The 24,249-nt window shown below is 43.7% G+C and overlaps 2 protein-coding genes across 2 annotated transcripts in view; one reads left to right on the top strand and one right to left on the bottom strand.

The window, feature by feature from the left end:
- KIAA1210 (KIAA1210 ortholog) overlaps positions 1 to 7,479 on the top strand; it is a 48,845-nt gene extending 41,366 nt beyond the window's left edge. The window contains exons 10-12 of the mRNA XM_063660171.1: positions 574 to 737; positions 3,000 to 3,105; positions 4,616 to 7,479. Of these exons, the coding sequence (XP_063516241.1) occupies positions 574 to 737; positions 3,000 to 3,105; positions 4,616 to 4,791 (446 nt within the window). The 3' untranslated portion in view covers positions 4,792 to 7,479. The remainder of the gene's footprint in view (positions 1 to 573; positions 738 to 2,999; positions 3,106 to 4,615) is intronic.
- A 1,870-nt stretch (positions 7,480 to 9,349) lies between these two features.
- On the bottom strand, positions 9,350 to 13,098 carry CT47C1 (cancer/testis antigen family 47 member C1). The gene is made up of 3 exons (XM_054472355.1): positions 12,029 to 13,098; positions 10,995 to 11,147; positions 9,350 to 9,953 (listed from the first exon to the last, which is right to left on the bottom strand). The coding sequence occupies exons 1-2, from the start codon at positions 12,855 to 12,857 to the stop codon at positions 11,026 to 11,028; spliced, it is 951 nt and encodes a 316-aa protein (XP_054328330.1). The 5' UTR covers positions 12,858 to 13,098; the 3' UTR covers positions 9,350 to 9,953; positions 10,995 to 11,025.
- Positions 13,099 to 24,249: the final 11,151 nt, after the last annotated feature.

The following is a 24,249-nucleotide window of genomic DNA, read 5'->3' as shown; positions in this document are numbered from 1 at the left end:
AATCTTAATTTGCCATAGATGTCTCTTCGCTCATCTGAAATATCTAAGAATTTAGAGCTAGGCAATCTTTTGGGCATGAACGTCTCCCAAAACCTTTGGACCTTCACGCTCCATCCTTGGGAAAATCTTTTATATTCCTGTAACCACACTTATGTAACCACACACTTGTGCGAGGGACTATGAAGTAACAAATACTCTAAGATTTTTCTAGGAGTTAGAGGAATGGCATCAATGGCCTGAGCCTCTGGCATCCTTGGGATTTTCCCAGCCCACCTGGCAAGTGTTGTCCTACCCTGATTTGCAGATGGCACGAGGAATGGACAAGGGAAGGGTCCAGTAAAGGGACAGTGTGCCCACTTTTAAGTACAGGTTCTTTACTACCCAAGGAACTCCTGCCTTGCCAAGCTATAGGGAGGGCCCAAAAAAGGGGGGCCTTCTCTGGTTGATATCTGTTTATTTTCCTTTGGCAATTAACAAGGGTCCCATTTGGGATATTATTGTGGGTAAGCCCCAACCAGGCTCAAGACCCTGCCTGCCTTGCTTCAGTTCTAACTCCTTCCATTTCTTTCTCAGGAAAGCCTGCTGGTGAACAGTCAGATTATGCTGTCTCAGAGCCAGTTTGGATAACTATGGCAAAGCAGAAGCAGAGGAGTTTCAAGGCCCACATTCCTGTGAAAGAGCTGAAAACTAAGAGCAGTGCTGGTGCCAATGCTGAGACTAAGGAGCCTAAATATGGGGTAGGACCTGGGGTAGCCAAGAAAACACTCCAAAAAGGTTGCTGGAATCACTGATTAGGTTTCTATTGGGAACTTTGCCAACATGCAGCTCCCCCTCTTTTTGGGAGCATTAATCAAGGCAGGAGGACTCTTCAGGGAAAAAGACTTGCTTTGCATTTATACAAACGTGCCCTGATTTTATGCTCTTAAAGGGTTTGTGCAGGCCAGGTGCGGTGGCTCTTGTTTATAATCCCAGCACTCTGGGAGGCCAAGGCAGGTGGATTGCTTGAGCTCAGGAGTTCAAGACCAGCTTAGGCAACATGCTGAAACTCCATCTTTACTAAAAATACAAAAACATAGCTGGGTGTGGTGGCATGTGCTGACATCCCAGCTACTCGGGAGGCTGAGGTGGGAGGATCACTTGGAGCCCAGGCATGGAGGCTGTAGTGAGTCAAGATCACGCCACTACACTCTAGCCTGGGTGACAGAGTGAGACCCTGTCTCAAAAGTGTGTGTGGGGGGGGTGTTGTGCAAAGTTATGAACATAGAGAGAATCTACAAAACAAATCCTGCCCTCAATATTCTAAAGCAAGGCTCCACGAAATTGGTTGAGAAATAAGGAGTAAGTCATTTTATTTTATTTTTAATTTTTCATTTCCGTAGGTTTGGGGGGAACAGGTGGTATTTGTTTACATGAGTAAGTTATCTGGTGGTGATTTGTGAGATTTTGGTGCACTGTAACCCAGTTCATAGTATTTTATCCCTCACCCCCTTCCCACCCTTTCCCTCAGAGTCCCCAAAGTCCATTGTATCATTCTTATGCCTTTGCATCCTCATAGCTTAAAAAAATACCTAAAGGTAATCACTGGGGTAAGAGTTGAGTGACTATCTTTACAAATATTTTATACCTATCAATATGTATATATATTTTTATAAATGGAATCAAACTTAAATACTGTTTTTTTCATTTAACATTTTATTTCTGGGCACTTTTCCGTATCAGTACACAACAAGTTCCCTTTCTGTGTTTGATGTTTGGATTTCTACATATTGATTTGGTTTGGTGTGGCACCTACCTGTAAGTTATAAAATGTGATGTGGTAAACTAAGCTAACTACCACATGTGGATAAGAGATGATGGGATGATGCTTTTCTCCCCTCTTATCAAACCTGCAGAAAACTGACTCAAGGAAACATACCAAATTCATATATCAAGAGATATACGTCTTAAGCTCCTATACTTTAAAGTGCTTACTAAATTTGTTGAAGGACTATGCGAGGAGGTGTTTAACTCTTTGCTTTAAAGGTCTTTTCTTTTTCATCATTAGTATTTACACGGGGGCAGGAACATAGAGGGGTAAAGCCCACCTTTATTAAAGTTTTTTTTTTTTTTTTTTTTTTGAGACAGGTTCTCACTCTGTCATCCTGGCTGGAGTGCAGTGGTGCAATCACAGCTCACTGTAGTGTCAGGCTCAAATGATCTCAGGCTCAAACGATCCTTCCCCTTCATCCCCGCCATAGTAGCTGCGACTATAGGCACTATACGTGTGCGCCACCATGCCCAGCTAATTTTTTAAATTTTTTGCAGAGATGGGTCTCACTATGTTGCCCAGGCTGGTCTTGAACTCCTGGGCTCAAGTGATCCTCCTGCCTGAGCCTCACAAAGTGTTGGGATTATAGGCCACTGCTCTCAGCCTGGTTAAAGCTTTTGTCAGGAGGGATACATTAGTGTATACAAACTCATTAATTTAGACCAATTATGAAGAGGTTAATTTGAAAAGAATAAACTGCAGAATTTTGGAAAGACCTACAGTTATATTACTTCCTAATGTGAGAAATGCTTCAAGTCTTATGTCAGCTAGTTTTGAAAAGTAGAAATCTTATGGAACTCACTTCAGTGAATTGATCAGATTTATTTGCAACTACCATGTTCTGTTAGCTTGCTGTTAAGTGCTGGTAAAGTGCTAAGGAAAAGGTTGTTCTCAAGTTAAATAATTATCTTGTTAACCTGCTTTCACTATTTGTAAAATTAGCTCTTTCTTTCTGGTCTGAAAGGTGGTAAACTAGAGCCAGCTTAGGTTTTGTGAACCTAAATTTTAAGCCAAAAGGCTCAATGCTATTTCTCTCCTTATCTATCTCTATATCCCTAATCTCTTTCCTTTTGGATACTGTTAAACTCGTAGTATCCAGGACAGGGCTTGCACTCTATGGTCCTCTGAATAAGCAATCTGCCATTCTAATGTCAGAACTTACAAGCTTTCTGTTTTCATTTTTGTATTAAAGGGAGCTGTCTCTGCAAATGAAAACCAACCTAAAAAGATTTTCACTTCCAGTGTCCATAAACAGGAGAAGAGAGCACAGATGAAGCCACCTAAGCCTACAAAATCAGGTAAAAGCCTACATTCTGACCTCTCAAAAAACAGCCCCGGCAGAATGTTGTGAAACTTTTGCAATTTCAAGCTCAGATAATACTTGTCTCTTACCTTAAGTCAGCTTAATGATTTCTCGCATGGCTCTTTAATTAGATACATATATTAGCTTATTTTAGGAAAATCTAATTATTTTGACTAATACAAGTCCAGTGTATAACTTTCAGAGGGTCTTCCAGTCTTTTGCCTCATCAAAGAAGCTGTCTAGGCACAAAACTGTGGTCACTCACTGAAACATTCTTCTGGCTGGGTATGCAAGAGGAAAGTACCAAGTCACTTTCCAGTTCATAGCAAAGCAGTACTTTCTCACTTTCTACATCTCCAATGAAACTGTTGAAAATAATTCACTCTAAAGGCCCAGTGGTATTCAATTGTTTTTAATTATTTAGAAGGCTTGTTTAAGCTTCTCTGTATTCTGAGCAGGGATGTGTAAGTGGTGAGGAACTGTTGACAGCTGAGAGGAATACTCTGCTGGGATATAATAGAATGTGATCTCACCATAAAGAGTTGTGTGCTAGAGAGAATTTTTTCAGCAGGAGCAGGGGAGTGGAGGATGGATTTGTATTGAACCATCTTTGTCCTCTCCCTTAATCCCGCTCATGAAGAAATTAGACCAGGAATTCAGGAACCCATTTTCTGGCCATGAAATAGCAGCAGTTGACTTGCTCACAGCTTTTAATGGCCTCATGGGCACTATACTTCTATCAAGTGAATCACAACTGTCACTGTGCATCAGAATCACCTGGTGAGCTTTTTAAAAAATTACAGATGGTCCTGGCTCCATCCTTAGAGATTCTAATTCATTTGCTTCAGGAAACGGCATGCGCATTGGTGTTTTTAAAAGAGCCCTAGGTGATTCTAATGTGTAGCCAGGATTGAGAACCACTGGTTGCGTCTAAGTCACTAAGTCAATTGACCATAAGCAGGATGAGGGAGGGAGTGGAATTAGGAATAGGGAGGTAGTCTCCTTGGCTGGGGTAGTTGGGTTGGTACAATATTATTTATCATCAACTTTTACTGGGTGCATCTATTAAGTCATCAATCAATTCATTTCACATGAAATCATAGATTGGCAAACACAAATAACATTACCTTATTTGAAATTTTAGAAACTAAGTAGATACAATATGTTTCCCTCTGGTCTCAGTTCAAAGATGTAAGACAATCCAGTAATAACCACCTGAAGACTGGCAGTTATAGTCATAAGTATTACCTCCCGGGCCTTCCCATGCCCAGGGCCCTGTGGCCATAGCCATGTTCATTTTACCCCTTTGACATACCACCCATGGCATCACACAGGTCCTAACTTTTAGAAGTCTGGCACCAAAGGGAGAAGGGTTTAGAAAGCACTAGAGCAGGGGGATCAGAGGAAACCTGAAAGGAGGAAACATTTTATGGCATTCCATAAACAACATACCCCAATATCTTTGGGGTTCCTTATTGCTTGTGTGTTATTTGCTGTGGTTCCAGTTGAATTTGAGGCTCAGAAGATACTGCAAGTGCCTGCCATGGAAAAAGAAACCCAACGATCTTCAACTTTCCCAACCAAGTTCCAGAAGCCCGTTGAGCCAGTTGAGCCTGTCTGGTTCTCCCTGGCCAGGAAGAAAGCCAAAGCATGGAGCCACATGGCAGAAATCATGCAATAAAGAGCTCTTGTGTGGAGCATCAGCATTTATTTTATTTATTTTATTTTTTTTATTTTTTTTGAGACGGAGTCTCGCTCTGTTACCCAGACTGGAGTGCAGTGGCGCGATCTCCGCTCACTGCAAGCTCTGCCTCCCGGGTTCACGCCACTCTCCCACCTCAGTCTCCCAAGTAGCTGGGACTACAGGTGCCCGCCATCACGCCCAGCTAATTTTGTTTTCGTATTTTTAGTAGAGACGGGGTTTCACCATGTTGGCCAGGATGGTTTTGATCTCCTGACCTCGTGATCCGCCTGCCTCGGCCTCCCAAAGTGCTGGGATTACAGGCGTGAGCCACCTTGCCTGGCCAAGCATCAGCATTTTAAATGATAATTACTAATAGCTGTATTAATTCTATGTAGTGATCTTTTTACTGTGACCACTTTTATTAAGCAAAATAAGTATTAAGCAAACTAAGAATTTATTAAGCAAAATAAGAATTTATTGAGAAAAATAGCCTTAGAAATGCTAATTAAAACGTAATTATTTGAATGAAATAAATGCCATGAATGCTTAACCTTCCATGTAATCACTGCCAGCACCCAGAAACCCAGCATTTCCTCTATTAAAACTATGGAAAACATTTGCACTGCTGTAAAATTGCAAAATCTTTAACTTTGGACAATGTGCTTTAGAAGGGAGAAAGCAAAAACATTTTGTTGGAGCAACTAGAAAATTGTCATTTCCCTCAACCAAATAAAGTAATTCTAATGGAAACAGTCAGATGATTTGACCCAAAGATTGACCTTTAGGTTTTATGAGCCTAGATAGATGCCGCAATTATTTGGTTGTTGCTCTAAGCTTTGCAAGGGATCCTAAAAGAGGTGGTGGAAGTGAAAATTCTGCGTCTCCAAGAAAATTTCTGCACAGCTAGTTTTCCAATCAGCCTATCACCCCTTGAAACATCTTCCCTTTGTCCCTGGGGGCCCCTGATGCTTTCTCCTTGGGTGATAGTAACATGCAGAGCACTTACACAAAGCTCCCTCTTTGGACATGCCCCATGTCGACCTGTCACAGGCCTGGCTGCAGCGAGCACCTCCCTATGACGCAGAATGCTTGTTGGGAATTATCTTACTCCTCTGGAGGGTTAGTCCATCAATGTTTTGCTTCTTGTCCCAATACTACTGTGACCCTCTCCGATTTTACAGAAATCACTGCCTATCACGTATATCCTGTTAAGCACTGAAGACTCTATTGAAATTAGAGTTCTACAGATGCCAAAAGCTGTACTTTCCATCAGGCAGATGGCAAGCTTACTGCCTCAATGCACATCTGGAGCCACTGGAGCACCTTCCTCTCTGGTTCCATCATTAAGGTGGAGAACTCCATGTAGCTTCTTGTCCTTTCCCCTCAGCTGTCTTTGCTTCACAAGGTTTTAGCCCAAAGCAAGAGTGCAATCCCAAAGCCACAGAGAAATGAACTTTCTGCTACCCGGAAGCTTTAAGTGAGTAAATCAGCTTTTCCCCACCCTCATTCCTAGAGGCACACACCTCAAAAGTTACTAGGCTGGAGAGACCCTACCTTCCAGTGACCCACTCATCCCCCAGCCACGGAGAAGAGGGAAGACCAAAAAGGGAGAGTGAGAAAGAGGATGAGAGGGATGGTCAGCTATGAGGGGGAGGGGGCAAGTAGCCCAGCAAATGTTGATGCCTCCCTTCCCATCTTGCCACACGATCTTTTTCTTTTGTAGCACAGCCTCTATTAATAACTCCTCAGCTGAGGATGAAGATGTAGGCACCTTTACCCCCAGAGCCAGTTCCTTAATTGGCTGGCTTTCTGAGATGCAGACCACCCTAGAATCTCATCTAGGTTCACTAGAAGTTAGTTAAATCTTCCTTTCTATGTCTTTCCCTTCATTCCATCCCCCAAACCCACTAAACACTAAGGGAGAGCTCCCTTTAGATGTCTGGGCAGTAAACCTAGCTCATTTTTCTGGGAGACCCAGAAGTGACTTCTGAGTAGTTATCACTGTGTCTGCCTCTGTTACACTGTGCTGCTTTGCTTAAACAGAAATGCAGACCTGGACATCTGACTGTGCCTTTATATTCTGAGTGGGGTGCTGCCCCATGCAAAAAAATCCAGAGAGGTAGTGAGGTGTCAGAGCTAAACACTTGGTGCTGGGTTTTGCTGATGCTGGTATAATGTGACACAGTACAATTACATGCTAAATTTTGCATTTTGTCTATATAACATCTATTTTTCCTGATACTGTGCCTTTGCCATTTTGATAATGCTATTTTGATTAATTTTATTTCCTTTGTATTCCCATAGTGAACAATATATTAAGGTAGATGCCCTTTATCTGGGTACTCCTGGTATATTAGCTGTTACACCTCCCTTCCCTTTTTCACAGTGAACCTGTATTCAGTTATTCTCACTCTGAGAACTCTCCAATAACAATTTCTTTTCCACAGCTAACAACACAGCTGTTACACCTCCCTTCCTTTTTTTCACAGTGAACCTGTATTCAGCTATTCTCACTCTGAGAACTCTCCAATAACAATTTCTTTTCCACAGTTAACAACAAAGCTGTTTTTTAAATGAAGAGATTAAGTTCTTTAAATGCCTAAAGGCATATTCTGACAGCTTTTCTACTTCTTTAGCTTTTTTGATTTATGATATATGCAAAGCAAATAAATTCAATAAAGCCTATTCTGTAGTCCATCTCTGTCTGTGACATGGGGCGGGAAATCAAATAGGATATTGACAACTCAGAGCTGAAGGTTGTCAAAGAAGTAAAATGTTCTTTTTTTTTTTTTTTGAGACAGAGTCTCGCTCTGTCGCCCAGGCTGGAGTGCAGTGGCGCGATTTCGGCTTACTGCAAGCTCCAACTCCCAGGTTCACGCCTTTCTCCTGCCTCAGCCTCCCGAGTAGCTGGGACTACAGGTGCCCGCCACCACGCCTGGCTAATTTTTTTTGTAGTTTTAGTAGAGAGGGGGTTTCACCATGTTAGCCAGGATGGTCTCGATCTCCTGACCTTGTGATCTGCTCATCTACGGCCTCCCAAAGTGCTGGGATTACAGGCGTGAGCCACTGCGCCCGGCCGAAGTAAAATGTTCTTAAGAGGTGGTTCTGAGAATAAAGGGCGTCCACGTAGGTTTGCCTGACCAAGCTGATGGCTTTCAGGTGCGCATTGATATTTGGTATGGGGGAGAAGGGCCATTGAAGAGGTTTTGCGTTTGGACACCTGGAGAATAAAGAGGGGGTGTGGTTGGGGGGCGCGCAGAAGAGACAAGGTGATTGGTGGTTGCACTGTAGCCTGGGTCAGGGACGAAGTCCAAGTCCTACAGCAAGGTGGGCTACTGCAACAAGCGCTTTTCAGAAGCAAGGGGCCCTACTGTGCTCAGGTAACAAAGTGGCATGGAGGGAGGAAGGGAAAGGGGTTATAGGCTAGATAATGAGCCTGGCTCACCTGTAACATTTTCAGGGTTTAGAACAAGAGTTCAACTTGGGATCCACATACCATATGCCTAAATATTTGAAATGTTTAAATAAACGAATACAGCATGTTTTATTTAATGGTTTATCTCCTTCCATGACAAATGTACCTTCATAATGACCTCAAAGGCCAGGCTGGGTTCTAGAATTCTCAGACTCCTCTAAGTCCTGCCCCAGTGGTGTGGGAAGAACTGCTACCCTTCCCCCTCCCGCTTTAGAAATATTTCAGACCTACACAAAATTGTAGAAAACATTACTATAAACATCCATGTATCTACTATTCAGCTTAAGAAATGTAGCATTACAAATATAGTTGATGCCTGCTGTGGAGCCTTCTCTACTAGAATGCCCCTCCCTTTCTTTCCCTGAGAGGTAACCACCATCTCAAATGTGCTTCTTTCGAATGCACACCTTTCTGTATGCTACACTTGTATGCATCTCTTACAAGCACATCTTTTAGTCTCTCTATATGTACCCATAATCAATTTATGGTGATCATTTGTATGTTTTCTTAGAAGTCATATGCATGGTATCATGTTTGTATCCTTTTGGACTCAACTTTTTCCTTTATGCATTTTTCCTCTCTAGGCCTCAGCCCCTGTGAATTCTAGTCTCCTCCCCAGCCCATCCCTTGCTGTCCCTTTCAATTTACCTAAACAGCCCCCAGCCAGTGAATTAACCCTGGCTCGACAGGAGGTGCTCAGCTTCTTCCTCTGTTGCTTGAAACCAGTGGTTCTCAAACCTTAGTGTTCATCAGAAGCCCCTGGGGGGCCTGTTAAAACACAGATTGCTGACCCCACCCCAGAATTTCGGATTCCGTAGGTCTTGGGTGGAGTCTGAGAATTCCCAGGTAATGCTGATGATGCTGTTTGGGGACCAAACTTTGAGAACCACTGCTCCAAATCAAAGTCTGGGCCCAAGCTCAGCAATACCATGTGGCTTCCAGGCAACCTGGGCCATCCATGAAGTTTTCTTCAAAACCATGCTCTAGAGCAGTATTGTCCAATAGACATGTAATGTGATCTACATGGGTAATTCTAAATGTTCTAGTAGCCACATTTGAAAATAAAAAGAAACCAACAAGAACTTTAATATTTCATTTTAATTCAAGTATTATCATCTCAACATGTAATCAGTATGAAAATCATTAGTAAGATATGCAATATTATTTTCACGCTTACAGCACATATTAAACAGACTAGCCATATTACAAGTGCTCAGCAGCCACAACGTTACTAGTGACTAAGGTAATAGACAGTACAGCTCTGAAGACTTGAGCCCCATCTCTCTCTTTTCAAAAATGGTTTTAAACTTGACGTTTTAATTGACTTTTGGATGCAGTAAAAGAATTTAAAACAGTCTTACTAAATGGTGGAAAGTAATACCTTTCAATGAAGGTATGGTGGGCCAAAACAAAGAGGTAAAAGAGAGATTTGAGTCAGAATTATTTATTGAAAAATCTCCCCGTTTCAATTTATTCATTTAAAACAAACTTTTACTTCTAACTTGAACAATCACTGTCAAATACATTTGTGAAAGATAAAAGTTAGATGTCACTAGATATCACTTTTAAGGTAATGAACTTTGGAATGATATGTGTTAAAATTCTCACAGGCATCTGGATAAAATAAAATAAAAACAATGAACAACAGAGTCTTCTTTCTTCATCTTCTTTCTATTCTTCCCAACTACAGAATGAAATGAGAAAAAAAATAAACAATGGTACATAACCAGCACCAGTGACTTTCTAAATAGAAGAAAATGGCCAGCTCTGTGTATATCTGCAACATTTGTGTGCTGTATCTTAAACAAGTAGAAAAGAACACCTTTTCCTTTTGTAACTCGCAAGCTTAGATATCAGGGTGCTTGTGGAACTGATGGTTCCAGTCAAATGATCACACCAACCTTGTCTCCCTAGCACCAGAAAAGCTTGTTGTTGTTTTTACATGAGAGGCAATTCTGGGGTTTAAATAAATCTCTCAAGCTTTAACAGCCTGTGCTAGTTCCACAAATGATACTCCCTTACTCTCCCAGACCCTTGGTTTCCATATCTACCATATGGGAAAGAAGCTGTTTTGAAATAATACAGCTGTGAAAATGCAAAAAAAAAAAAAAAAGAAAAAATGTTAACCATTTAAATATACTCAAAGACAGATATGCCTTAAGATTTAATTACACACATTCTTTTCATTTGTCACATAAAATACAAAGATATATAGCTAAACAAATATTTAGGTATTAGTCATTAAATGTGGTCCTACTTGAAATTCTTAGCTTTTTGCTATTTGTAAGTAGTCACTTTGTAAAAGGCATTGAGTTGTCTTCTAGTTACTATGGGAGCCTGCATTTCTGTGGCTAAGTAATGAAGTCCCAACTAATGTGTGGCCCAAGCAAGTTAGATGCTGCGTCTGGCAACTGTTTTCTACACAAATATTGATCTTAGGTAGTAGGTCTGATACATTTGCCACTTGTTAGTAGTCCTGCAGCCAGAGGACAAAAGACCTCAACATGAACAAATGAGTAGCCATGAAGTGTATTTCAGAACACACTGCAGTTCATATTACTAGGTACATGAATATTCTAGTAACATTTTAAGTAAGTTAAATTGAATTTTTAAACTAAAACTTTTTCTTAATTAATTTACTGGGAATTTTTTTTTTAAATAAAACTGTCAGCAACAGGTAAATGCCAGGAATAGTTGAGTGATTCTCAAAGCTATACACCGATACCTGGATTTTCTCTGCTTCCCCTCTGCTGCGTCTAGGTCCCTTTGGAGTTCTTCACCTTGTTTTCCGCATCCTTCTCTTTCTCTTCTTTCTCTTCCTCGCCTGCAGCATCTTGAGCCTCTTCATCCCACTTTTCATGCTGATATTTAGTGACTTCTTTAGTGAAGAATAATACAGACGTTGGGACCAGACATTCACAGAAAATATAGCCCAATTTATAACTAGCAGCGGCACCCAGTACTCCACCCTCAGGAGAAGCAGGAGGATAGACTTAACTAAGGAAGGAATAGCTGGGCACCTTCTTACTGGTTTTCACAACAGTGCCATGGCCCTCACGTTGCTGCTGCTTGATCATTTCCACAGTGACACTATTTCCCTTTTTTCCAGTAAATCTCCCACCCAAAGCTGCTGATTATTTCTAGTTCTTTGGAGAAGAGATCAGAATCATGGTGTCTGATCTCATTCTAAGTGTTTTGGTCAGAACTTTGTTGGGAAAATATTTGTTGCCTCAAAAGACAAATTATATGGTGAAGCTCATTGGTTCCTCAACCCCCTGAATGTTTCATTTTTACCAAGGGCCCCTGTATGCTTCATCATTTGGGGATCGACTTTCTAAGAATCTTTACACTTTGAAAAGTCATGAACAAAAAAGGATGCCTGCCATTTGCCTGTTCTTTTCTTTCCGTTGTCTCTTGTTTCCTGCCGAGCTCCCTCCTGAACCCCTATCTACCTGGCCATTCATCTGTGGGCCCCCCAAATGGCATTGATGATCTCAGATCTTCTATCAAACACAGGTTGGTAGAGGGCAGCATGTTTTCTAAAAAATCATAGAGGTCGTTAGAGAATTGGGCTTCGACTCATTGGGACACATCTGGCCTTAAGTTTCAGGGCGGCCCTGACCCCCACTTCACCACCCGAGGCCCCGACCCCCACTTCACCACCCGCTTCACCAACTGTGCGTGCACCGCGGCCCTGCCTGGAACCCTTGGGTGCACGGGTCCCTGCCTCCCCGCCACTGCAGATAGCCCGTTCCTCACCCTCAGGTGCAGCAGCTTCCTCTGTGGCCGGTTCCTCCGCGGCCGGTTCCTCTGCGGGCTCCTCCTCTGCAGCCGGTTCCTCTGTGGCCGGTTCCTCTGCGGCCTCCTCTGCAAGCTTCTCCTCTGCGGCCTCCTCTGTGGGCTTCTCTGAGGCCTCCTCTGCGGGCTCTTCTGCAGGCTCCCTGGCTATCTCGGCTGGGTCTGCTGGCACCTCAGGCTCTGGGACTGACGCGGCCTCCTGGAGCTGGCCCAGGCCCTCGCCCTCAGGGCCCGCGGCCCCCGCGCCCAGCCTCTCATGCACCAGCAACAGCTGGGGCTCTTCTGAGCCACTGGGCGCCGCAGTGCGGTGCCTCGGCATCAGGCGGCCGCCACGCATCCCGATCAGGATGTGGTCGTTGTGATAGATGCGGCAGAGAAGGGAGTGGACCATGTCCAGAAACTCCACGCGAAAGCCTCTTATGGGGTAGCGACGGGCGGCCGCGACCAAGTCAAAGTTGTCTGCCTCGTTCCTCTCTTCCTCCTCCTCCTCTTCTTCCTCCTCCTCCTCCTCCTCCACCATTTCCACTACTATCCTGATCTCTGAGTCTTCCTCGGCGTTCCCACCCCCGGGGGCTGCGGCCAAGCCTGCCGCCTGCTCACCCTCCTCCTCCCCGAGGCCTCTCATGGGCCCTGCGACTCCGGCCACCTCGGCCGCGGGCACCGTGTTGCCACTTTCGGGGCCAGAGTCACCACCCTCCCGGTCACCTCCGGCCTCGGCCTGCACTCCCTCCTGGCTCACTGAGGCCTCCTGGTCCTCTTGGATAGGGTCTCGATCTCCTGTGGCAGACATGACGCCAGTCAGTGCCTCAACTGGAGTGGCGACTAGGCTGAGGTGACGACGGTGAAGACGGTGGCCACTGACGTGGCTGTGGCTGAGGGGAGGTGAGGGGCTGGGCTGCTGAGAGAATAAGAGTCTGCCTCCTTACTGAGGGAATGTCTGTCTCTGAGGACACCCTAAGGTGGGAAGGGCAGGGAGCTGATCCCAGGAGCCTCCCGCCGAGGTTGGCCTGAGAGGACTTAAACAAGGCGGGAAAGATTCGGGTTGGTGACAGGGAGCGGAACTGGAAGGGTCAAGGAGGGGCTCTCAGTGAGCTCTAAGCTCATTTGCTGAAAACATCAGATTGACATGCTCTGCGTCCAATGAAGATCAAGGCCCTTAAGCTCTAGGACAACTCAGAATCCAGAACTCTACCTTTTCTTTGAGGCCTTAGCCTCCAGGGCTAGCCTTTAGGTCCACACGAGTCCTCTCCTTTTCATTTTACGATTATTAGCAGCACTATAGTGATCCAATGTGGAGGCACCCTGGATTGGGGAAACTTCTTCTGTAAAGGGCAGAGAGGAAACATTTTAGGTTCTGCAAGGCCCAGAAGCAATATCAAGACTATTATGTAATTACTATCACTAAGTAGGTTTCCTGCCTTCCATAGGACACATACTCCTATTTGTACCACCATTTTTTTTTTTTTTTTTTTTTTTTTTGAGACAGAGTCTCACTTTGTCACCCAGTCTGGAGTGCAGTGGTGTGATCTTGGCTCACTGCAAGCTCCACCTCCCGGGTTCACACCATTCTCCTGCCTCAGCCTCTCGAGTAGCTGGGACTACAGGCGCCCGACACCATGCCCAACTAATTTTTTTGTGTTTTTAGTAGAGATGGGGTTTCACTGTGTTAGCCAGGATGGTCTCAATCTCCTGACCTCGTGATCCGCCCGCCTCGGCCTCCCAAAGTGTTGGAATTACAGGCATGAGCCACCGTGCCCGGCCTGTACCACCATTATTTTCTGTATTTGCCTGGTCAGTGCCCTCTGATCTTCTTCATCTCCTACCTAAAGTGATCAACTTTATTCATTAAACCATTTATTTATTCATTTACCAAATTTATTGAGTGCCTTACATGTACCAATGCCATGCCTCCTTACAACTGTCATTTGTACTTCTTGCTTGTTTGACTGATGAAATCCAAAGATGACAGACTGCTCATGGTTTACATCCTAGTGCCTCTTCCCCCATCATTCCTGTGCCCCTCTTTGGGGTGGAGGTTAGCTAAGACCTCTGGAAGCTGAGCTTTCCTAGCTGCATAGAGTGTCAACGTTCCAATATACTTGCCGAGACTCCAGTTTATACTAAATCATTCCTCTTCAGTTGCCTTGTCCACTTATCAGTGAGTGTGAAACACAATGTGATGACTGCTGTCAATCTTGAAGTCTCTAGGGCAAAAAGTACACAGCAGTAGCTGCTTCTTTCTGCAGGGAGATAGGACTGGGCACTGGGCTTGTTATGGAGCAAGTTGTTGTGAAGGAGTGAGGCAGATCCTGGAGGAGATGGTTCTGTTGCAGTGGCAGTAAGCTATCTTACCAGTTGTTTTCAAGTCCCTGGGAGGGGAAACGAGTTAGCACCAGCAAACAGAAGAGGAAGGAAAAAGCTGAGCAGATGTGCTTTCAATAAGTGAAGTGAAACTACCTGAAGTGAAACTGAGGGAGAGTGTCCTCCTAGCTCCTGCATTGGGGCTCTCTTCATGGCAAGTACGTGAGCCAGAAGTCCGTGGAACAATCTCCATAGCCTTGGTTATCTGCCTGAGCCTGCTGCCTGCAGATGCAGACCCATCCAGGATGTCACATTCCCTTATCTCTGGTGTGTAGTTGCTACCTTTCCTTTATCTCCAGCTATCCCACCCATGACATCTGATCTTTGCCAAGCCAGGTAGTTGGCACAACCCAGGATTTCAGATTTTCTTAGGGAAAGGTGCTCTCTTTCCCCACCCCACCTCCTTCTGTCAGTCAACAGAAGTGGCCAAGTCCTTTCCATTTGCAGACCCACCATAAAGGTCAAGATGGGCCAGTGGGAGAGACCTAAAGCCACAACAACCCTCAGAGGTTTCCACTTAATGTTGGGATGACAGGGAACACCCCTGGAAGACCAGCCCAAAGATCTCCTTTACAGCCTGGCTCAAAACTCAGGGCCTCCAGGCAGCCTACTTTTCTATATCTGTCCCCCACCACCCTCACCAGACACTATCCTGAATGACAGTGGTATGTGTGGACATGGTTTAGCTCCTCTAAGAAAGCACAGGCCCTTTAGGGTGAATGTCTAGGCCTGCCTGAAGTTTGTAACACCCACGGTGCCTGCCACAGGGCTCTGCACCAGGTTGATGTTTGATAAATGTTTGCTAAATTAATCAAACTGCTTTGGAATCACTATCACCATAAATGGTGTTTTTCTCTTCTATCTGCCTAGGGCTTGACTGTCTACAAAGGGCCTTGCTATCTCCTCTTCCTTTCTCTCTTGGGATCGTCTCCCTGGCCTCGTGTGAGATTTCTGCTCTTGCAACCTAGTGTGATTCTGCTGTGAGGCTGGGGACAATGACGGATCTCACCCCTCATGGGAGACCCTTCCCCCACCCCCGACATACAGGGAGTGACTTGGTCCCTTGCTTGCCTCCTAGTCTACTGTGTCACAGCCAGAGTAGGCTGTGGGTGCCTACTCTGTGCCTACTCTGGCACAGGAGTGCCATCTCCTTCCAGGCCAGGTAGAGCCCACGGTCCTCAAGCCCAGCACTTCCTGCTGCTCATGGAAGCCACGGGAGGGGCAGGGGACAGTCTGGAATGCTGGTCTCTCTTGGGATTTGACCTTGGCTCCCACATCCCAAGGGGGTCATTGCACAGACTCTGTGACTTTGAGCTCAGCCCCTGGGAATGGAGTTGCATGTCAGGGCTCCATCCTTCTGATTCTGGGCAAGTCTGCACCACCACAGGCTCCTTTTCACTTACAGGCTCATCCAGCTTGTGGGGTTTATGCCTTTCCTTGCATCATCAGTCTTCCTTCCTACACTGAAGTTTGTTCATCATTCTTCGTGACTTTAACATCCACAGGGATGACTTATCCCACAACCTGGAATTCCACTTCCGTGACCTCCTCATCTGATCTTTTCTACAACCTTACATCAGATACTTATCCCCATGGTCCTACACTAGCCTTTTCCATTACCAGAAATGGCACCATTTAGAAAATTTCTTCTCTACTGCTGCAATGTTTCAATCCCATCAGATTATTTCCCCAATCTGCTGACCTAGCCACTTTTTCACTCTACCTTCCTACCATCTTCTTCATTTGCCTACTTACCCAGTTTAAATTCCATCCATTATGTGTTGTTATTATCACAGGCAGAATGCTGGCCTCCCCAAAGATGCCCGTGTCCTAATCCCCAGAACACTGTGGGTCTGTTAGGTTACCTGGCAGAGGGGAATTAAGGTTGCAGATGGAGTTAGTGTTACTAATCAGTTGACTTTAGGATAGGGAGATTATTCTGGATCAGTCAGATAGGCCCAATGCAATCACAAGCATCCTTAAAAGTGGGAGAGGGAATTAGAAGAGAGAACCAAAGAGATGGCAGCCTGAGAAAGACTTGGCCTGATGTTGCTGGCTTTAAAGATGGAGGAAGGGAACTATAAGCCAGTGAATGTGGGCAGGCTATAGAAGCTGGAAAAGTCAAAGAAACAGATTCTCCTCTAGAGTCTCCAGAAGGAGACTCCAGCTCTGCCCACACCTTGATTTCAGCTCAATGACACTTCTGACCTCTGCAACTCTAATATTTTAAGTCTGTATTTTAAGCCACAAAGTTTGTGGTGATTTGTTACAGCAGCAATAGGAAACTGATACCTACTCACTCACTCCATTCCCTTTCTCCTCTTAGCTGTCTATCATATCTACTAGGCAAAACCCCAAACTCTAGTTCAATTGCACTATATTACTTTTTCCTTGCCACTAAATGAAGCAGATAAAAATATTGAAAATTGGTTGACTAAATTCACTAAAAATTTGTGGTCATGAGCATGCTCAAGACTGCTTGGCAACCACAGTTTCACTACACTTTCTCTCCACCCCAAATCTTTGACAATTTTGCCGTTGAACACACAAACGTTTCTGTTTCTTAGCTTCTACATTTCCAATGATTTGCCATCTACCCTACCTTGTCCACTTACTCTCAGGACCATGCCAAGGATCCTAGACCTTTCTTAATGAAAATATACATCACTCCCAAAATCTCAAGATTAAAAAATCTTAAGAATTCCACACTCTGACCACCACTTCTTATTTTTCCAGTTTGGTGCCCTTGCTCCGATTATGGTCCGCAATGACCACCACGTGGTCAAAGCCATCAGTCTCTTTCTATTCTTGGTTTTCTTGATCCTTCAGCAGCAGCTACCCACATTATTCTTCCTTAAACAGCCCCTTTCAGGATTTCTGTGGCATTACAGTTTTCTGAGTTTTCTCCTCTTTGGCCACTCTTTACCTCATTCCCCCAAACTAGAGTTTCTCTGGGCTCTGTTCTGGGACTTCGCCTTTCTATACTCCCTTCCCTTAGTGATCTAATCTTTGTTTCAAGGCCTTGAAGATAACCCAATGATTATAATTTCCAAATTGATACCTGTGTCTCAAACCCCTCTTCCAAGTTTATAACAAATTTGACTTGGCATCTCCACTTGAGTATCTCACAGATCTCTCCAACTTGAAGTAACTAAAATGTCATTCTGGATTTGCTCCTCCTCTCTGCTTGTTCTTTCCTCTTAGGAAATGGCACTTCTACCCACCAAGATGCTTTCATCGGAAACCTGGTTGCCCTCTTTAATTCTTTTCTACATCCATTCCATCTGCTGGCTTACCTCCTAAACGTCTCTCAAATCTGTCCGTTTCTCATCTCTTCAGCTATTAATACTCTCATTGTAATGCAAACCTTTAGCATTTCTGATTCGACTACTCAATAGCCTCCTAACTGGTTTTTCCCCTTCCAGTGGATTCTCTGCACAACTAGAGAGTTTTTTAAAGAATATAATTCATACCCTTTCAGTCGTCCTGTTTAAAAACCTTCACTGGCTTCTTGTGAATTAAATAAGATACAAACTCCTTATCTTACTCCATAAGACCCTTTGTGATCAGTCTTTTCCTGGCACTGTTCTCATAATTTCTAGAATACATGTTCTTTCCTACACATGAAATTCCATCTGCTGGAACAATCCCCTTACCCCCTACTCTCATGTAAGATCGTGCAGACTGTTCTCTACACAAAGGTATCCAGCTGAGGTGTAGGGTGGGCCGAAATCTAGCCTGCAGTCCTCTTGCCAAGCTGTGCTCCTTGGTGTGCAAGACCTTGCTTCTACTCTTCCCATGGCTGGCTTCTTCTCAACCTTCAAGTCTCGGCTTCAATGTCAACTCCTCAAAGAGGCCTTCTCTGACCTCAGTTATTTTCTGTCTCACTGCCATATCTGTCTACTACCTTCATAGAACCTATCACCATCTGTAAGTATAGATTTGCTGTCTTTCTCCCTGTAAGCTCCACGAGAACAGACATCTTGTTTGTCTTGTGCCATGCTATATCACCACAGCACCTAATACATAATCACGCACTGAGAAGTGATAGTTGATGAGAAAGAAGGAAACTCCTAAGAAGAGAATGCAAAGAGCAAAGAGAGGGTCTAGGTTCTGCTTTGCCCAGATGCCTCCTGCCACACTGATTGGCATCAGAAAAAGCCTTCATGTCATAGAGAAACCACAAGTGTGGCCAGAAATTCTCAAATGTGGCAGCACATCAGAATCTCGTGGGGATTAAATTAAAAAGTCTTCATGTCATAGAGAAAGCACAAGTTTGGCCTGAAATTCTCAAATGTGGCATCACATCAAAACCTCGTGGGGATTAAATAAAATAACATAACCACCTCTCCTCTGTCTTTCAAAGTTCTGATTTCAACAGTCTGGGTGACTGCTGCAGACACTCTCAGTGCACTACCTAGAGACTGCCACTGAGTGGAGCTGTATGACTCTGTTTCAGAGTAGAGGTTCCACTTCGCTCCAAGAGAAGGCATAAGTTATAGAAGGATTTTTTTTTTTTTTTTTTTTTTTTTAGCTACTCTAACCTCAGATCTTCTCATTCCAGGAGGGTGGCCCAGGCAGTGAGTGCCTCCAGAAATGTTTAAGTTTTGGTTTCTTTTCTGTGCCCTTCCAGATTCACAATAAGGATATCTGTCCTTACCTAAAAGCTTCCCCTCACCTCTCCTAACCCACCCCCACGAAGCTCTACCAATATCCTCTTACCTTCTGCCCAAAACTTCCTGTACTTTTTTTCTCTTATCTCTTACCTCTCTATCTTGTCTTCCTCTGCTTTTTCTGGGAATCACTCTTCCTCATTTTTCTTACTTGTAACAGGAGGATAAGGGTGGCATTGTGAGGATCTAAGGAGATACCACATACCAAACTGCATTGATCTAACTTGGCATGTATTATCTTCATAGATTTTTACACCAATGCCATTCTAATCCACACAGTGATGGTAGCTTCTCTATTCAAGCAAACACAATTTTATTAATGCATATTTTCAAGAACACGTATTATACAAAGTGAAATACATCCGAAGAGTATTTAGAGAGAAGATTAGTATGCGCTACTACCCTGCTTTTTGCAATCGGTCATGAACCAGCCTCTGAGTGAACTGAAGGGGAAGGCACAGAAGAGGTAACAGAAGGGGCTAGGAAAAAGATTCTTCCAGGGCCTTAATCAGCCTGAAATGCTTTGGAACCAGCTGACCTAATAATTCTTCAGAGACTGTCAGTGCACTGGTGCCCAATGAATGCCTCCATACAAAGCTACAAGCCCACTATCTATGGCAGTCTAGGACTTGGAAAGAACAAAGCAAGGTTATAACCGAGTGGACCTCAGTTCAAAGAAATGAGAACAAAAATCAGGTTGCTCTTGGCCAGATAGATAGACAGACAGATAGATAGATAGATAGATAGATAGATAGATAGATAGATAGATAGATAGATAGATAGATAGATGATAGATAATGATTTCCCCTTCCTCTATATTCCAAATGGCTATCGATGGGGCAATTGAAGGAGCTACTGTAAATGACTGTAACTAAAGAACATTTCAAGACAGCTCCATGGGCTGTTTGACAGGTCTAGTTCAGGAAGCCCCATGCCAACAACCAAACAACTCCCTTTGCAGTACAGCCCACAGCTCATCTTCTGGGCTGGTTTAGCTTCAAATGACCGTTTGGCACTGTTTGGCAACAGGTTGCCTCACCAGCCCACTGACCTCCAGAGTCTTCTGGAAGTTAAAAGGACACACATTCACTACCATAAGTTCTAAAAACCTATAGCAGTTCCCACTCAAGCCACTCCACTGACAGTTGGAGCGGGTGAGGAGAGATGGCGGAGGGCTGAAAAGGGAAATGTTGCAGACAGAGAGCTTATTTGAAATGCATTAGGGTGCTTTCTCTTTGAAGGAATTTGCAGACAAGGGTTTTGTAAAGGAAAAAGTGCTTTGGTATGCGGGTAATATGCAGTCATTTATCTGCGTAGTAAGCTTAGATCTTATCCATCACATTTTTTTTTTAACCCTTGAGCTCATCTCTATTAGGGAGATTCTGATTTCTCCAACTCCTTGAGAGCCACCTCAGGTCCAGGGAAAAAATGAATAAGGATGCCTTTCTCCAGAGGATGGTACTTTTTAATTCCAGATGTCCCTGCTGTGAATATAAAAAAAGAATTTGTCAAACTCGGGGGCTGAACTGCCTGGATTTTAACTCAAGCTCTGCCACTTAGTACCTGCGTGATCTTGGGTAGTTATTTAGCCTCCCTGAACTTCAGTGGGTTTTTTAAAATATGAAAAATGTAGATAATAAGAGCACTTATCACATAGGCTTGTTGTGAGTGTTAAATGAACTAATATATGTAAAATCTTAGAACAAAGCCCGGCACATAAGCAACATATGGGTCTCAGCATATAATTCCTGCCCTCAAGTAGCTTAGAGTTCAGCTGAGGGGACAAAACCCATGCATTAAAGGTTAAATAACAGTACATGCTACCGCTTCACTAAACCATATGTAGTGTTAGGCCTTAGGATATGGTAGTGAGCCGGAGAGTCTTGATATAACCAGAAAATGTCAAAGAAACAGAGCAAACAATAAAGGCACCGAGATCAGAGTAGTGAGAAAGTATTTTGTTGTGGAGTGATCAGAGATGTCTTCGTAGAAGAGGTAGGACTTGGCCCAGAAAGAGAGCAGGGGTTGGATAGATGGAAACAGAGCAATGCAGTGGGGTCAGAGAACAGGGCTTTGAAGGTAGAACACCTGTGGGATGGATGGAGGTATTCAGGAGCCTATTTGAAATGCACTTAAGGTAGCTCCCTGCGCATGCCCTTCTGGTAAAATACTGATATGAGAAAGAGAAAAGCATCTCCTAACATCCGGGAGTTGGACTAGTACCATCAGCTAGGCCTTGCTGTTGCTAGGAGCTGGCCTAGCACTAGTAGCAAAACCAAACTAGGTCTTGTTGTTCTGTTGAACATAAATCCACAGAATGCCAATATCAGACAAGGCAACTCTGTGACTATGATGGATCAAGGCAGAAGCAAGATAACTCTGTAATGGCTGAACCCAGACAAAATGTGAACACTGTCCAAACCACAGAAATGACCAAACATCCCTCTCCCAGCTAAAATGAATGACTGCTACTCTTTACTAACTAGAGCTGTAGCTTCCCTCTACTCTACCCTCCCTCTAGCTAAAACTTATTGAAATACTTGATCACAGAATTGTTCTACTGTCTGACAGCATCCAATTTAGGGCAAACCATAGCTTTTTTTGACCTTCCCCCAAGTCATCTAGCCAATGCCCAAATCCTATAACAAATATTTTCTAACATACTGTTCTTGAGATGCCTCACAGTTCTTCACGGTGTACATGCCCCCTCACTTCAACAAGTAATAAACCCAGGTTGATCAACATGTGTGTGCCTAGTGATCTTTGGCCAAAGGACATTGACAATATCACTAAAATGATTGAGGGATATGGATGCATCCCTCTTACTAGGGTTCATTTAAAAAATTCCAAGAAACAAAGAAATGTCTGAAATAAGTGCAGCTCCACCTCATACAACACAGCATGGTAAGTAAAATGACAGAGGCAATCACAGAGCACTGTAGGGATAGAAGAGGGACTTCTTTCAGCAACTTTTCCTTAACAACCATTGTCAGGCACCGGGGATACAACAGGGAACATGATAGACAGATGAAAGAAAGAAAAAGGCTGGGAGCAGTGATTCATGCCTGTAATCCCAGCACTTTGGGAGGCCGAAGCAGGTGGATCACCCGAGGTCAGGAGTTCGAGACCAGCCTGGCCAACATGGTAAAACCCTGTCTCTACTGAAAAATACAAAATTAGCCAGGTGTGGTGATGTGCGCCTGTGATACCAGCTACTCAAGAGGCTGTGGCAGGAGAATTTCTTGAACCTGGGAGGTGGAGTTTGCAGTGAGTAGAGATCGCGCCATTGCACTCCAGCCTGGGCAACAGAGCAAGACTACATCTCAAAAAAAAAAAAAAAGATAGATAGATAGATAGACAGATAAAAGATAGATAGGACAGATAAGAAGAGAGAGTCCCTGCTCAGTGAACGAAGGAAGAGTACTGCAAATGTTTAAAAACCAGAAACAGCAAGTATGTTCATTAACAGGGGACCATCGTTAGAGGCAGTGTAACCTAGTGGTTGAGAGCACAGCTTGTGGATCCAACCTGCCTTGGTTTCTATCTCAGCACTGCCACTCAGCAGCTGCCAATAGAGCACAATCTCACAATCTACTGTGCATAGAAATTTCCTTTTTTACTGATCACCCCCCAGTGAGGGGTGGTAGGGAGGTAGCTCAGCTCCTGTATGCTGCTGTTCCTACATCAACACTTGAACAAGGTCTTTCCACTTCCAAACAAGACATTCCAAGCAACCCAAGGCTGCTTTTTCTCTGTAATCTCTGGCTGAGGGCCCAGGGAAGATAAGTCTAGACTTCAGGCTGGTTAAATACAGAGCCCAACATAATGTACACATGGTTTTAGCATCCAGGAGAAAATTGCAATTGGTGTTTGTGCAAGGAGCTCTCTTGAAGCTATTTTTTAAGTGCTTTACAGGGACATAGACTTTATGTCATCCCCACGCCCATTCTCAATTGCATGTTTTTGAACACATGTTTGGCTATAAACTGTGCTAACCCACTGAGAGGGCTGGGGGAGGCAGTATGACTAAGGTATCTGACACCAACCTTATTCTCAAGGAGTAGACAGCCTGATAGGGGAGAGAGCCAATCGCTGACAAACAGAGCAAGAACATAGACCCAGAAGAATGTGCTAAATTACATGGCCTCTGAAAGGCCACCTGAACTTGTATCATAAATACAGGAGGAATTCTCACAGGAAGAGCTCACTGTGGGCCAAGTGAGTCTAGGACGGCTTTGTGGAGGAAGAATTGGGGATAAAATACAATTTAGATAGAAGGATTTTCAGGGGGCATTTCCTGCCTTAAATTATCTTTGGTATAAAATGAATTGGGATAATTAATTTTGAGGAAATTGTGCAAAAATGTTCCTTTGAAACCATTGAAGCCAATCTAGGGTGTTCCAAAAACAGTGCCAGAAATGGTCATTTTTTACTGCAATCCCAGCTCTCCTGGGAAATGTTGCCAAGCAGCTGGCTGCACATTTAGCCAAATATAAATTTTCCCACATATGGGAAAATCATAGAATTACATGTGTATAAAGGCCTGCTACTTCTGATTTGAAGAGTCTCCAGGGAAAATTCCTGAACTATCACCATTAGCAAACCCCCACCTTTCACAAGTGCCAAATATTCATCCTCACCAGCATGCACTGTTATCATTATTTCTTATTTTAGCCATTCTGATAGATGCATAGTTATATACTCACTTATTCTCCAGCTTTATTAAGGTATAATTGACAAATAAAATAATTGTATATATTTACAGTATACAACATGATGTTGTAATATATATATACACATATTGTGAAATGATTAAATCAAGCTAACTAAAGTACCCATCAACTCATTATTTTGTCGTGGTAAGAATACTTAAGATTTAGTCTCAGCATTTTCACGTATACAATACTGTAACTGTAGTCACCATGCTGTGCAGTAGGTTTCCAGAATTTATTCATCCTACATAACTGAAACTTTGTTCCTTTTTACCAACATATTTCCACTGCCCTCACTCCCAGCCCCTGGCCACCATCATTCTACTCTCTGCCTCTATGAGTTCAACTTTTTTGGATTTCACATATAAGTGAGACCATGCAGTATTGGTCTTTCCGTACCTGTCTGGCTTCTTTCATTTAGCATAATGTCCTCCAG

This window comes from Pongo pygmaeus, chromosome X, assembly GCF_028885625.2.
Source record: "Pongo pygmaeus isolate AG05252 chromosome X, NHGRI_mPonPyg2-v2.0_pri, whole genome shotgun sequence".
Taxonomy (NCBI): Eukaryota; Metazoa; Chordata; class Mammalia; order Primates; family Hominidae; genus Pongo; species Pongo pygmaeus.
The sequence above is the reverse complement of the archived record's forward strand: the minus strand, read 5'-3'. Positions and strand labels throughout refer to the sequence as shown.